The 13,827-nt window shown below is 33.9% G+C and overlaps 1 protein-coding gene across 2 annotated transcripts in view; it reads left to right on the top strand.

Moving 5' to 3' along the window:
* The window catches only part of P5CS (Delta[1]-pyrroline-5-carboxylate synthase), a 268,880-nt gene that overhangs the window by 131,998 nt on the left and 123,055 nt on the right, over positions 1 to 13,827 (top strand). For both annotated transcript variants that reach the window (XR_012412190.1, XM_073980203.1), the window contains exon 7: positions 10,132 to 10,324. Coding sequence is in view for 1 of the 2 variants with exons in the window: in XM_073980203.1 (XP_073836304.1) it covers positions 10,132 to 10,324 (193 nt within the window). In the remaining variant the exon portion in view is untranslated. The remainder of the gene's footprint in view (positions 1 to 10,131; positions 10,325 to 13,827) is intronic.

The raw sequence follows: 13,827 nt of genomic DNA, 5'->3' as shown, positions 1-13,827 counted from the left end.
AATGTGGATACTAAGTATTTTCGTTAATTTTACAGTGGTTTTTAAACTGCGTTACAAATTTCAATGCAGAAACCGTTAAATTCAATTTTGACAAGTAATTCATATGGATTTAATATAATTCAAAAAGATATAAATAAGTCTAAAGGGTTACTTTAGACATGCCGCCAGACCGGAAGACGAACAAAGCACAGATGCTAAAGCACGTATTGCCTCTGATATGATTTGTTGATTAGGACTTGGCGTTGCATCGGTGCTTTGAGTATTGTCTCGACTGGATTTGTTTACATTGTTGGTTGATCGGTGTTTTGTTCTGTTGTTTTGGCTTTGTTCTTGGCTTTCCCTTGACCTTATCTCCGGGTACACCGAATGTAGGAGTGTGTGATGAGGCCTTTGACAACGACGACACATATTTGATGACCGGCAATCTCTGAAACGATGACTTCTAGCGAGGCAGTTGACGCAATACATTTCTTTTAATATAAATATGTTTCTTTGGCGTGGTGTCATATCTAGAAATTTTGGACAAACCTTCACTGCGTGAAAGCGATTGCATAATTTGCATCTATATATATTTGGTTGTCGCTGCGTATTCATGGGAGACTTAAAAAATGAACATTTTATTAACATGTTGATAAAATTGTTAGTAAGTGAATTTAATGGGTTTGGAGTACATTGATAATATTAATCATTTTCATTTGAGTTGGCGTATGGGAGGAAACATAATTTTGCGATCGGCCTATTTATAATGCCAGTGGATGTTCTCACATCTACTACGCGAATTTTCCCGTCTGTGCCTGGATATGTTTTCTCAATTCTGCCCATGCGCCATTCACATGGAGGAAGTAAATCGTCAATAACCACTACGAAATCATTTACGTTTAAATTGGGAGTGGAATATTTCCACTTATATCTTTTGTGCAAAGCTTTTAGATAGTCTTCTTTCCATCGTTGCGCGAACTGATGATGTAGAGCTTTTAACTTTACCCATCGGTTTATAAGAGGAATGTTTAGTGATAATGGCTCTGGAAGGGAAAGCATTGGACCTCCTTTTAAAAAATGACCTGGGGTAAGAGCTTTCAGATCAGAGGGATCTTCTGACAGAGCAGATATGGGACGAGAGTTTAAGACGCCTTCAATACGAGCTAGCAGAGTTGAAATTTGTTCAAAATCGAACTTATGAGAACCGGCAATTTTCTTAAAATGTGTCTTGAAGCTTTTTACAGCGGCTTCCCACAGACCGCCCATATGAGGTGCATGTGGAGGAATAAAACTCCACTCAAATCCATGTAAATTGTATTTTTGAGAAACATCATGGGAAGTCATTTTTAAAAATTGTGTAAATTCTCGTAGCAGATTTCTACTGGCCCCAATAAAATTGCGACCGTTATCAGAAACTACCCTATGGGGGAGTCCCCGCCTCCCAACGAAGCGAGCGAAGGCAGCTTGAAATGCCGCTGAGGACAAGTCGGAGCAGGGTTCTAAGTGAATTGCTTTTGTTGCAAAACACACAAATACGCTAACATAGCCTTTCATATATGGAGCCTTTCGAAGAGATGAACTTTTGAGTTCGAAAGGACCCGCGAAGTCCACACCAGTGACATGAAAAGGTGGAGAAAGAGTACATCTGTCAATTGGTAATGGAGCCATTATTTGCGAAGTGGGCTTATGTTTGTAAATAATACATGTTTTACATTTGTGTATTATACCCTTCACTCTTGATTTAAGACGCGGAATATAAAATTCGGTTTGTATCAATCTACACATTAGGTTGCATTCCGCGTGAGCTGCGAATAAGTGCAAGTGACTTAAATAGAGATTACAAATTCTTGAATTGCCAGGAAGAATTATAGGATGGCGTTCTCGATATGGAAGAAGAGAGTCAGAGAGTCTTCCATTTATTCGTATAATTTGACTGCAATCTAAAAATGGGTTGAAATATGATAAGCTGCTGTTTTTTGGAATCGGGGTTGAGTTTACTAAAGAGTTATATTCTTCTTCGTAAAATTGCTTTTGTGAGAGCATAATCAATCGTGATTTAGTGAATTTTAGCTCTTCGAAAGTAAGTTCTGTGCTATTGAAAGAATGAGAAGTTTGAGACTGATTACGACACTGATTATAAAAACGAAAAACATACGAGATGACTCTTAAAGCTCGTGTATAAGAAGAGAACCGAAGTAGAATTTCATTTTCTTTTGTTTCGGATTGAAACGTTTGAGTAATAGTGGTTGATTTGGGTGTCGATATTGAAATTTTCTTTGGCCAATTTGATTCCTGTTTGGTCAACCAAATTGGGCCATTCCACCATAATGAGTTATTTTTGAGATCCTGTGGCTTGCAGCCGCGAGTTCCCAGATCAGCTGGGTTATCATTGGTAGGAACAAATCCCCATTTTGCATTAGGCACTAAATCGAAAATTTGGGATGTGCGATTTGCCACATATGCTTCCCATGTCATCGGTGGTTTCGATAGCCATCCGAGTACAATTGATGCATCTGTCCATAAAATGACGTTCGAAATATTAACATCGAGAATATTTGTAACATATTTAATAAGTTTTGCTAGGAGTAAAGCACCGTTGAGTTCTAATTTGGGTAACGATATAGTTTTGATCGGAGCTACTTTACTTTTTGCAGTGAGCAAATTAGAAAAAACAGATGATGACGTTTGAGATCGTACATACACGCATGCACAATATGCTGCCTTTGAGGCGTCACAAAATCCGTGCAACTCTACCTTATCTGAGGGCATGTGTTGAATCCATCGGGGAATAGAAATTTGTTCAATATACGAAAGATCATTTAACAAATTTTGCCATATGTACAGTGATTCCGAGCTAATGTTTTCATCCCAAGATAAATCTTCTAACCATAGCTGCTGCATGAGAATTTTTGCTCTAATAATAATGGGAGTTATCCAACCTGCAGGGTCGAATAGCTGAGCAACTTTGGACAATACTATGCGTTTCGTTACTTTCAGTTCATTTTGGGTAGGAATGAAGGAGTAGGAAAATTGATCACTTAATGCGTTCCATTTTATCCCCAATGTCTTTGTAAAACTTGTTTCTGAGAAGCGCAGGAAGTTATGATCGTATAAATCTTCTTTGGGTATATGAGCAAGAAGTTGAGAATCGTTGGCAGTTAACTTTTTTAAGGGAAACCCTGCAGATTTGAGTACTGCAATGAGTTTTGTTTGCGAGTCGATGGTTTCTTCAATGGTGAATCCACCAGATAACACATCATCGACATAAGTTTCACTGCGTAAAATTTTGGAAACTTGTGGAAACTCTTTCTCAGAGTCTGAAGCAAGTTGTAATAATGTACGTATGGCTAGGAAGGGGGCACAATTTACTCCAAACGTTACTGTGCTCAATTGGTAGTCTTTAATGGGGCTACTTGGATTTTGTTGGAATAGAATTCGTTGAAAGGGTCTGTCGTTGGGATGTACCTTGATTTGTCGGTACATTTTTTGAATATCTCCATTATACACGTATTTATATCTTCTCCAATTGAGAATAGTGGATATTAAATCGTTTTGAAGAGTAGGACCCGTGTATAGAACATCATTGAGTGAGAATCCTGAGGTCGTTTTACGAGAAGCATTAAATACAACTCTGACTTTAGTTGATTTATGCTCTGGGCGGACTACCGCGTGATGTGGGAGGTAAAATGAATGATATTTACCTTGAGAGCAAATTTCTTGAGAACTTGAGTTTTCCATATGGTCAAGGGTAAGGTATTCCTTGAGAACAGAATTGTACTCTTTTTGAAGTTCTGGATTTTTTGACAGTGACTTTTCCAGTCTAGAATATTGTCCAAGAGCCAGAAATCTGGATGATCCAAGAAAAATTTCTTGAGGAAACTCATGCTTGAAAGGAAGCCGTACTATGTACCGGCCGTCTGAGTCGCGAGTGGTTGTGGCAGCGTATAGCTCTTCACAATATTTCTGGGATTCTGAGATATTTGGTTTGCATGGTACTTCCTTAATTTCCCAAAATTTCTTTAGAATATTGCTGAGTAACATTTCATCTGAAGTAATAACGTTTGTTGTGAATGTGTGTGTGGTTTCTGCTGGCATTGGGCCACTGAGAACCCAGCCGAAAATAGTGTTGTATGCAGAAGCAACGCCACAAACGTTTTTTATGACGCCTTCGAGGTTAATATGTCTTTCAGAGTCATTACCAAGAATGAGATCAATATTTGAAGACTGATTAAAGTGAGGGTCTGCCAAATCAAGTTGTTGTAGTTGGGGAGAATTTGGCTTTTGAAACGAGATGGCTGGTAACTTGTTAGTTACTTTGGGTAATATAATTGCACTAACAGAGCATCGAGTATTGTATTTTTGTGAGTACAGCACAATATGACATTCTTTGTCGGCCTTTTGAGTTGTACCTCCTATTCCTCCTACCTCAAATAAAGATGTTCGATATGGAAGTTGCAATAAATTTCTTATTTTTTCTGAGAGGAATGTTCTTTGAGAACCAGGGTCTATTAATGCTCTAATGGTAAAGAGTTCACCATTGTGTTCTATATGAACTAAAGCAGTTCTGAGCAAAATAGTTTCACTGTTAAACCCAACGTTTGCTTGAATCTGCGAGGAAGTTTTGTTTTTTTGCGTATCAGCGTTAGAATTCGAACTGTATTTAATTTCTATGTTGTTTGATGGAGCTTGGGGATTGCTGGTTTTAGGTTCTGATATCATTGATTCATTTTCGCGTAAGTGTAATAGCGTGTGATGGCGTTTTCTACACGTTAAACAAGAGCTTTTACTCTTACATTTGTTTTTGGAATGGCCAAGTGAAAGACAGTTATTGCAGTATTTATTTTTAAACACAAAGTCAATGCGTTCTTGAGTAGATAATGATCGAAATTTGGGACAAATACGAATACTGTGATTCTCTTCACATAAGAGGCAATTCGCATTAAGTTTTTCTTGAGAAGTATATGTTTGTATTTTGAATGAGCTTGGGGGAGACTGCCATAATGGCATACTGCTCCGATCTTTTGTGGATTTAAAGTTTGAAATTCTTTCTACAACTTCAAATCTGTTCGTTAGGAATTCATCCATTTGAGTCCAACTTGGTAATTCTCTATGTGATTTAAGTGACTGTTCCCACTGGGATATAGTTTCTTCAGGGAGTTTGGTTGAGATCAAATATATTAAAATTGGATCCCAACTGTCAACTTTAACATTCAGAGATTTGAGTGTACAAATGCAGTCCTTAACAGTGGAATGAATCTTTTGTAGTGATTCACTATCTTCTACATTTGCAACCGGGATATTAAATAATATTTTCAACTGATTGTCGACAAGGACTCGTTTGTTTTCATATCGGGTTTTAAGGGCTGTCCAAGCGAGGTCGAAATTTTCATCGCATAATGGGTATCTCTTGACTATTGCTCCTGCACTGCCTTTAGTTTTATTGCGCAAGTAATACAGTTTTTGAGCGGGTGTAAGTTTTTGATGCTTTATGTAGACCGCCGTGAACATGTCACGGAACGAAGGCCATTCCTCGTAACTACCCTGGAAAACCTCTGTATCACAAGGTGGAACTTTTATGCATATATTGGAGCTGTCATTGTTTGTGGGAAGTGGGGGAACAATACTTTGTCTGTTTGTAGTTTGAAGGCTCGTTCTTGAGGATATCCTTAAAACATCCATAATTTGCGAACGGGTTTCATAATATGCTTCTGAGCATACGTTGAAATTAATTTTTGCATTTTCTTTGAAGTCTTTGGTATTGGATGATTCTGACGACAGCATGAGATTTTCATAACCTGCTTGCAGTTTTTTCCATCTGCATTCTAGGTCATCCAATTTGGCTTCAAGAAGGGAGTCGGTTTGATCAGCGATATCGGTTTTCTCAAAAGTTTTGCAAAAATCGATAAGGTGATCGCAATCGAAAAGGAATTTGTCGTGTATTAGAAAAGGTTTGGCAGCAGAGCTGCCTGAAGTGGATGCATTTTGCTCTGCGGTTTCCACCATTTTTAATTAGTGAACGAATTTAAATTCTTTGTGAAGCGAAGTGGAAGAAAATGGGGATATCTTAAAATTCAGATTACTTTTATGTACCTCTATTAAACTAATAGAATTGATTGTGTAAACCGCAAGAAAAATTTCCTAGACCAGCTTTGTTAAAAGGCATTTAAATCGGTATTAACTTCGTGTGTATAACCTTTAGGCGTATTGTAAACCTATAAGCGGATTTGTGGATAAATTATTGTTATAGACACAACGAAATACGAACCGCAAAATTGTTGGTTTCGTGCAAACTTTTATAAAGTTGTTGTTGCAGTAAAGCACAATGTTCGTAAATTTGTACAATGAATTAGTAACTTGGTATGAGTATATCCGGTAGCTCAAAATTGTTTTATATTCGGAATTTTTGGAAGTTAGCATATATTATAGGGATTGTAATGTAATGCAGCAATATTTATATTGTTATAATCGAGAAATATGTGTAATTTATTTAAATTTGCATTAATAATATTTTCAAATATTATAATTTGTTGCGATATTCCTCTTAATGTAGATTCTAATAAAAGTTGGTAAATGCTTTCCCAAAAATAATAGATACGATAATTGGCATTATTGCGTGGTATTGAATAGTTTTAAATCGTATTATATTGTAATTGGTGTAATTAATTTCCCACTAATCGTAAATAGGCTTTTAACATGTACTAATTGATTTCACCGCAAGTACTTCAAGTTTAATGTGACACATCCGTCTCTGTCACCATACAGTTTGAAAGGCATAGCAATAAATATAAATTACGTAGGAGTGAGAAAGAATTGCAATTACCTTATTGTTGATTCCAACGTAAATATGATGATGTAGGAGTGTTTGTTTTATTCGACCGAACCGATAATATTAAATTATTTGTGAATCCAATTATATTTAACTACCGAAAACTTTCTTGTTTTCAAATATTCGCCATGTATATCTCACTCACTTATTGCATACATGTAATCACTGAATTTAGCTGGTGAACTTAAATGAAATTTTTGTATTTACTAATGTGGTCAAATTGTTTTGCATAAAATTTATGCCACTCGGATAAATAAATAATATTGTTTACAACTTCTTGATTTACATTTCTTCTTCTTGCTAACGATTCTCTTCTGAACCAAACATTAACTCATTTTCTCTTAGACACTAGCACTCAAAGCTGGAAGACAAGAGAACTTTATTGGGTTATGAGTAGTTCTGCAACAATGTCTCATGAAACACTTTATCACTCAACATCAAAAAGTGATGAGAATTATTTTGAGAGACGATCAAGAAAGGAGGGGAATATGTGGAATTTGAAACAAGCAGGAATGATGTAAAGATGTGAGACATGAAACAAAAGGAATGTTGTAATTAGGAGAACTTTTTCCTTTAACTGAATGATGTATGTAAGGGTGTGTATGGATTATGAAAAAAAAAAAACAATTGGAGAGAGTTAGATAAAGTGAGGGCAAATAAAAAGGTGATTTTGAAACACAAGGGTGGACGGGGAATTGTTAAGACTCCGCTATGCAAAATTCGTTTTTTTTCTATTATTTTGTGCACCCACTTTTGCTGTTTTGTGGTTGACTATCGTAATTCTTTTCCTCTGTTTTGCACAATATTAACATTTACACATGTATGGAAATTTCCACTGAAACTTGATTTTTTAGGTTATGTTTCGATACGCAATTTGCCACTTATAAATTTTATGAGATACTTGTTAAAAATATTTTTCTTTCTTGTTAAGCTATTTCCGTAAAATTATTTGTTTTGCATACATAAATTTTAATATTATCCAAATCACTTGCAACATTTAACCGCTGATTTTTTCGGAATTTTAGTTACTTCTGACTTTTTTAGTTTAGCTTAGACTTTTAGTTATTCAACCAATGCCATCAATATCTAAATTTGCTTTTTATTTTAACATTTAATGATTTATGAAATTTCTTGTCTAATTCGTATTTACCGCATTAATTTTTGAGCGTGCGCATTGAACGTTACCGGCAAACTACTTTGTTAGTTTTTTCATTACCTTCTGCTTTCTCTGTTGTCGCGCTGGTTTGAGTTTTCTCTTCTCGAATGGACCATGTTTAGGGGGCAAAGGGACAACCAGTGGGATCGGAAGGTGGCCAAAGCTGCTGAGTATGTATAGCGTCAGACTTTATCCAAGAGAGAATGGTTAGTAGACTGTAAATATTGTGGATCCAAAGAGTCCCTTACGTCCTCCTCGTAATTCCTCAAACGTTATCAATATTTTGGAAGTAAAAGAAATGAAAGGTTTGTGCAAAGTAGGGTGTTTATTTCCAAGCTTGCGAGGTTTGTGCTTACCGCTGGAGTTATGGATAAAAAGTGGTTTTAATTTTAAGCTCAAACTTCCCAAGAAAGGTAAAAATTTTATCTTATAAGTATTCATTACTTATAGTATTTATAAATGTGGATACTAAGTATTTTCGTTAATTTTACAGTGGTTTTTAAACTGCGTTACAAATTTCAATGCAGAAACCGTTAAATTCAATTTTGACAAGTAATTCATATGGATTTAATATAATTCAAAAAGATATAAATAAGTCTAAAGGGTTACTTTAGACAACTTTATTGGAGGATATATATTCTGATACTTTGGTGATTCTGCATAAAATTCCATTTAAACACCAATTCGAAAACTTGTATGGGGGTAATACAAGTTTATCGAATTACCGAATTGGTGTTTAATTGGAATTTTATGCTGAATCACCCAAGTATCGAAATATCCGGTTCAAAAATTTATATAACCGAGTATATCTCCAATAAAGTTTGTTATTAAAGTTTATTATTATGGTGGAGGGTATAAAAAGGGCCACTCAAAATTAGAAGTAGTAGAAAATAGATCACTAAACCACTAAGGAAAGTATCATAGTATTGCGGGCCAACTATAAAATACCCTACACCACTGTGAATATATAAAATATATACATATGGGAGTTATATCCAAATCTCCAAATCCAGACAAATACATTAAAAAATTTATCGAAATTGGACATACACAGCGTGTTTGGTGCGTCAAATACATATATCAATATTTATTTTCCCATAAATTTTGTTTATATGATATGGCTTAGGTAAGGTCACATTTGGACAGGATTTTTAAGTTGTTGATGCTTACGATTTTTAAGTTTTTGTTTAAATGTTGATCCCAAAATGGGTACAATTTGGCGATAAGATTTCGAAGTGGTCTTGTTATTGTTGAGTTTATTATATATTTGGAACATAAACTGCTAAATTAGAGTAAAATCGAAGTAGAAACGTTCGTAATACCTTTAATAGAGAAAATAATATAGTAGAGCAACAGTTGTATCCGATTTACAGTAAGTTAGTATACCAAAAAATATCGCATAATAGAAATATTATTCCAGTACATAATCTATATAATTTAATCACTATGTAATTTATAATATAATATATGTGATTATATATAATTTTAATCACATTCCCACATACAATGGGGTGAGAACGGCAATAAATTTATGTGAAGCTCGGATAATTGAAAATATACCCTAATCCTGAAGCAAGGGAAGCAGAAGATCCCTTTTTCTGCAATTCAGAGTAGCATGATCGTCATTTTATTTACCCAAAGACGCAAAAGTGTAAACCTTTGTTAAAAATTTAAAATTGGTTAAACTAAGGTGAAGTTTGCGCTTTTTTATATAATATACGGAATTAGACCATACTAAAGCCTATTTACCAAGTTAGATGCATCGAGCAGCAAATATATTGTTATATGTATTCTTGAACAATTCCATCTAATTTCACAACTTCCATTCATAACTTTTTGTTCTATTATTTTGTAATTACAACATCCTTATTGGGTGGGACTTGAACCGCACAATCAAGTAATTATCAGCCTTTTGTCACTCCATTTTACAAGTTTCCATTTAGTAGAAGAAAAGTAAAAATATTTCAGTTTTAATATTATAACTTAAAATTAATGAGGGAGCTTGAAAATGTATAATGATGACTGAACATGTAAAATGGTATTGAAATTACTCCATGAGACGGTTAGAGTGAATATTTCATTATTGTATTTTTTGTTCACAACTTTTAGGTTTGTAAAAATTTTCTTTTCATTTTTCTTTTTTTTCATTTCCTTTCATTTTCTTTTGTAGGTTGGTACTGGTGGCATGGATTCGAAAGTCAAAGCAGCCACATGGGCTTTGGATCGTGGTGTTAGTGTAGTAATTTGCAACGGTATGCAAGAAAAAGCCATTAAGACTATTATTGGTGGCAGGAAAGTAGGAACATTCTTTACGGAGTCAACAGAGGGCTACACAACACCTGTCGAAGAACTTGCTGAAAACGGTACGCATTCTACACGTAATATAAATCACTATATGTACATATATAAAGAAGTTACATTATAAGATACTGACTGAAACGCTCATTTAGCTGAATGTTGCAGCAATTTGTACGAGGTGTAAGATAAGGCTTAGACTAAAAATATCAAATATCAGTGTAAAATAACCCAAAATTTATTTTTATAGACTCTATAATAAGAAATGAACAATATGTAGGCAAACAGAATAACACAACATACAGTATCGGATAAAACATTTGCAACATTTGTTTTTCAGCATTAAAATATTCTTCATACTCCGAACAAAACACCCACAATAAGTTTTTGTATCTTATAACGGCGTTCCACTTTTAATAGCGTACTTAAAAAATATCATATTTTAGCAAGTCAAAACAATTGCAACTCACTCCGTCACTATAGAAATAAGGATCAAAATTACGACTTTTTATTATATTTGTGTCATACCCAAATTTTTATTAGTTAACGGTATATTTAAGACTGAATACATCAATATATAAAGCTAAAAAAGTTACATTATGAATAAGAACAGCATATTTTAATATAATTTGTTTAAGACACTTGATAAGTTTGGAAAAGGCCTAGGAAATTGTATAACGGGAGAATATATTCTAGGACCATCCCTAAAAATAGCTTAGAGTTGAATGCGAAGCCCATACAATATAAATTCAATGAATTTGTTCACGTTTTTGAGTGATTTAGTCTGCTGAAGTCCATAAAACGAGGGTCTGCTGTGAATTTAGGGCCCATACTGGACCCAATTATGCAGGTTCTTTTAAACGAAAGAAGTGAAGAATGTTTGTTTTGTATCGGAATTATTCAGTCTTAAAGATACCGTTAACTAATAAAAATCTGGATATGACACAAATATAATGTAAAAAGTCGTAATTTTGAGCCTTATTTCTATAGTGACGGAGTGAGTTGCAATTGTTTTGAAATTTTTATGCACATTCACGCACACCCACGGCGTTTTTCGAGAAGGCACGAACATGCACACGCACGAAATTACAAAAAAATAGAAATCGATATAGGTGTACATTTATTTGTTTAAAAAATATTCATATGGGGGTTTCTGAGTGAAATCGGACACTTTTTCAATATGAGGGTTTGATTTCCTTTATTCTTTGATGTGGTGATGCTGCTCATTAACAAAACATTTCAGTATATTTTCTGATTTTTTTCGACCAACGGCTCCAGGGATATCGAACCTTAAAAAAGTTGAATTCTGTAAAAACTATATGCAAAGAATACTCATAACTTCTTTAATATTGGTCCAATTTGAAAAAAATCTTTTTTTTTTGTATTCAATAAAAAATAGAAAACAATTTGGCACAGTGAACTTGGATTCAATTTTCGCGATTTAATATTTAAAATCAATTTTTAACAATGTCCTCTTCGATTTTACCCTCAGCATTTATGCTAACGAGAATATATGTATACACTTTCATACGGGCAAAATGTGCCTCATCGAAATAACGGTTTTAGACCCCAAGTATGTTTGGACCAAATGTGTTTCAGACAACTTGGATTTGATTCAGCTATGTCCGTCCGTCTGTCTGTCTGGCTGGCAGGAGCGCACGATAAATCTCGAACTGTTCAACCTATTTGTTCCGACATTTGGTCTTCGTCATATTATATCCAAACTTAGTTTCATGGGGCAATACCGGCCCACAATTTCCGGTATTTCTCCCCAAAATTTAAAAAAATTCACTAAAATGCTAGAATGATATCGCTTGAATTTGTCCAAAATTAGGATCTTCTAATATTTTGTCAAACTTTAGTTTAACTTCTAAAATGGCCCATATAAGTCCTCCCTAAGGGTACCTCCCCCTCAAAAGTTAAACATTTGTGCACTTAATTCCAAAAAGGGCCACAAAATTCTGAAGAGAGCTTAAATACATTCGATCTGTCCGTAGGTGAAATTTCACTTCAATTTGGCTGAGGGTATATGTCTGTCGTCAAAGCCGACTGACACTTTTTTACTTGTTTTGTATAAAACTACGATCAATTACAAAAATTTTAAGTCCTATTTGGTAGTGGGATTCGAATGATTACTATTTTTTCTTAATTTTTTAAAATTTGTCAATATAATTTTTCCTTTATACCAGTGTGAAATATTTGTTATTTTACCAAAAAAAATTTAAAAAATATTTGTTTAACATTTGTTTTGTTGTTTTATTTAGGAATTTATCTTAAACATCGTTAAAACAGAGTTATTTTTATTGTTGGCGTTTTTTATTTGTTGAACTGCAGAATTTTACATCTTTGTGTTTATTTCAGCTTGAGTCCATATTTTGTTGTAATTCAATTGTTTGAATAACAACAAAATATTTTAAAGTGGATATGAAATTGATTAGTTGCGGGCGAAGGGTAGGGAATACTATAGTTTCAGTTGTCACCAAACAACTTCATCAGTTCCCTTTTTCGCCGACTCTGTATCGATAAACAGGTCAATAAAGCCATCTAGCAAATTAAACAAAATGAGAAATTTGCTGTATGGCCCTAAAGCTGTTTGCCCTACAATTTGAGTCGAACTAACCCCCGCTTATTGAAGCAACATTCCTATGTTCGTATTCTTTGCGAAGCAAAGACGACATAAAAACAGTGGTGGATATGAAATTATTCAGTTCAGTAATTTCAGTTTAATTCAGTAATACCCACTAATGCTGGTACACCAATTTCTAAACCATTCTTAAAATCGCAAAATAAAGATATTTTTAAGATGTTTACGATAAATTCCTAAATAAAACAACAACACAAATGTAAATAAATGCAACGTATTATTATTATTATTATTATTATTATTATTATTATTATTATTATTATTATTATTATTATTATTATTATTATTATTATATTATTATTATTATTATTATTATTATTATTATTATTATTATACCATTGCATACCATTGCCACCGTGGTGCAATGGTATGCACGCCCGCCTTTCACACAGAAGGTCGGTGGTTCGATTCCCCGGCCAGGCAACATCAAACATTTTTCAACGGTGGCAAAATACCCCTCAGTAATGGTGGCGACATTTCCTGAGTATTTCAGCCTTGTAAAACTTCTCTACAAGTGGTGTCTTTAGACACGCCGTTCGGACTCGGCGATAAACAGTAGGTCCCATATCATTGAGCTAATATGAATCGGGGTGCACTCATTGATATGAGAGAAGTCTCCCTTGTCCCGTATGGGATGTTGTGGAACAATGTTTTTTGTTTATTATTATTATTATTATTATTATTATTATCATTATTATTATTATTATTATTATTATTATTATTATTATTATTATTATTATTATTATTATTATTATTATTATTATTATTATATTATTATTATTATTATTTTGGCAAAATAACATATTTTGCGCAGTGGTACATAGGAAAAACGTTATTGACAAATTTTAAAAAATTTAGAAAAAATTGTTTTTATCTGAATTTCACTACCAAGTAGGACTTAAAATTTTTGCAATTGATATCATTTTT

The sequence above is a fragment of the Musca autumnalis genome, unplaced genomic scaffold (genome assembly GCF_047663935.1).
Source record: "Musca autumnalis isolate F117 unplaced genomic scaffold, ASM4766393v1 scaffold_4, whole genome shotgun sequence".
Taxonomy (NCBI): domain Eukaryota; kingdom Metazoa; phylum Arthropoda; class Insecta; order Diptera; family Muscidae; genus Musca; species Musca autumnalis.
The sequence above is the reverse complement of the archived record's forward strand: the minus strand, read 5'-3'. Positions and strand labels throughout refer to the sequence as shown.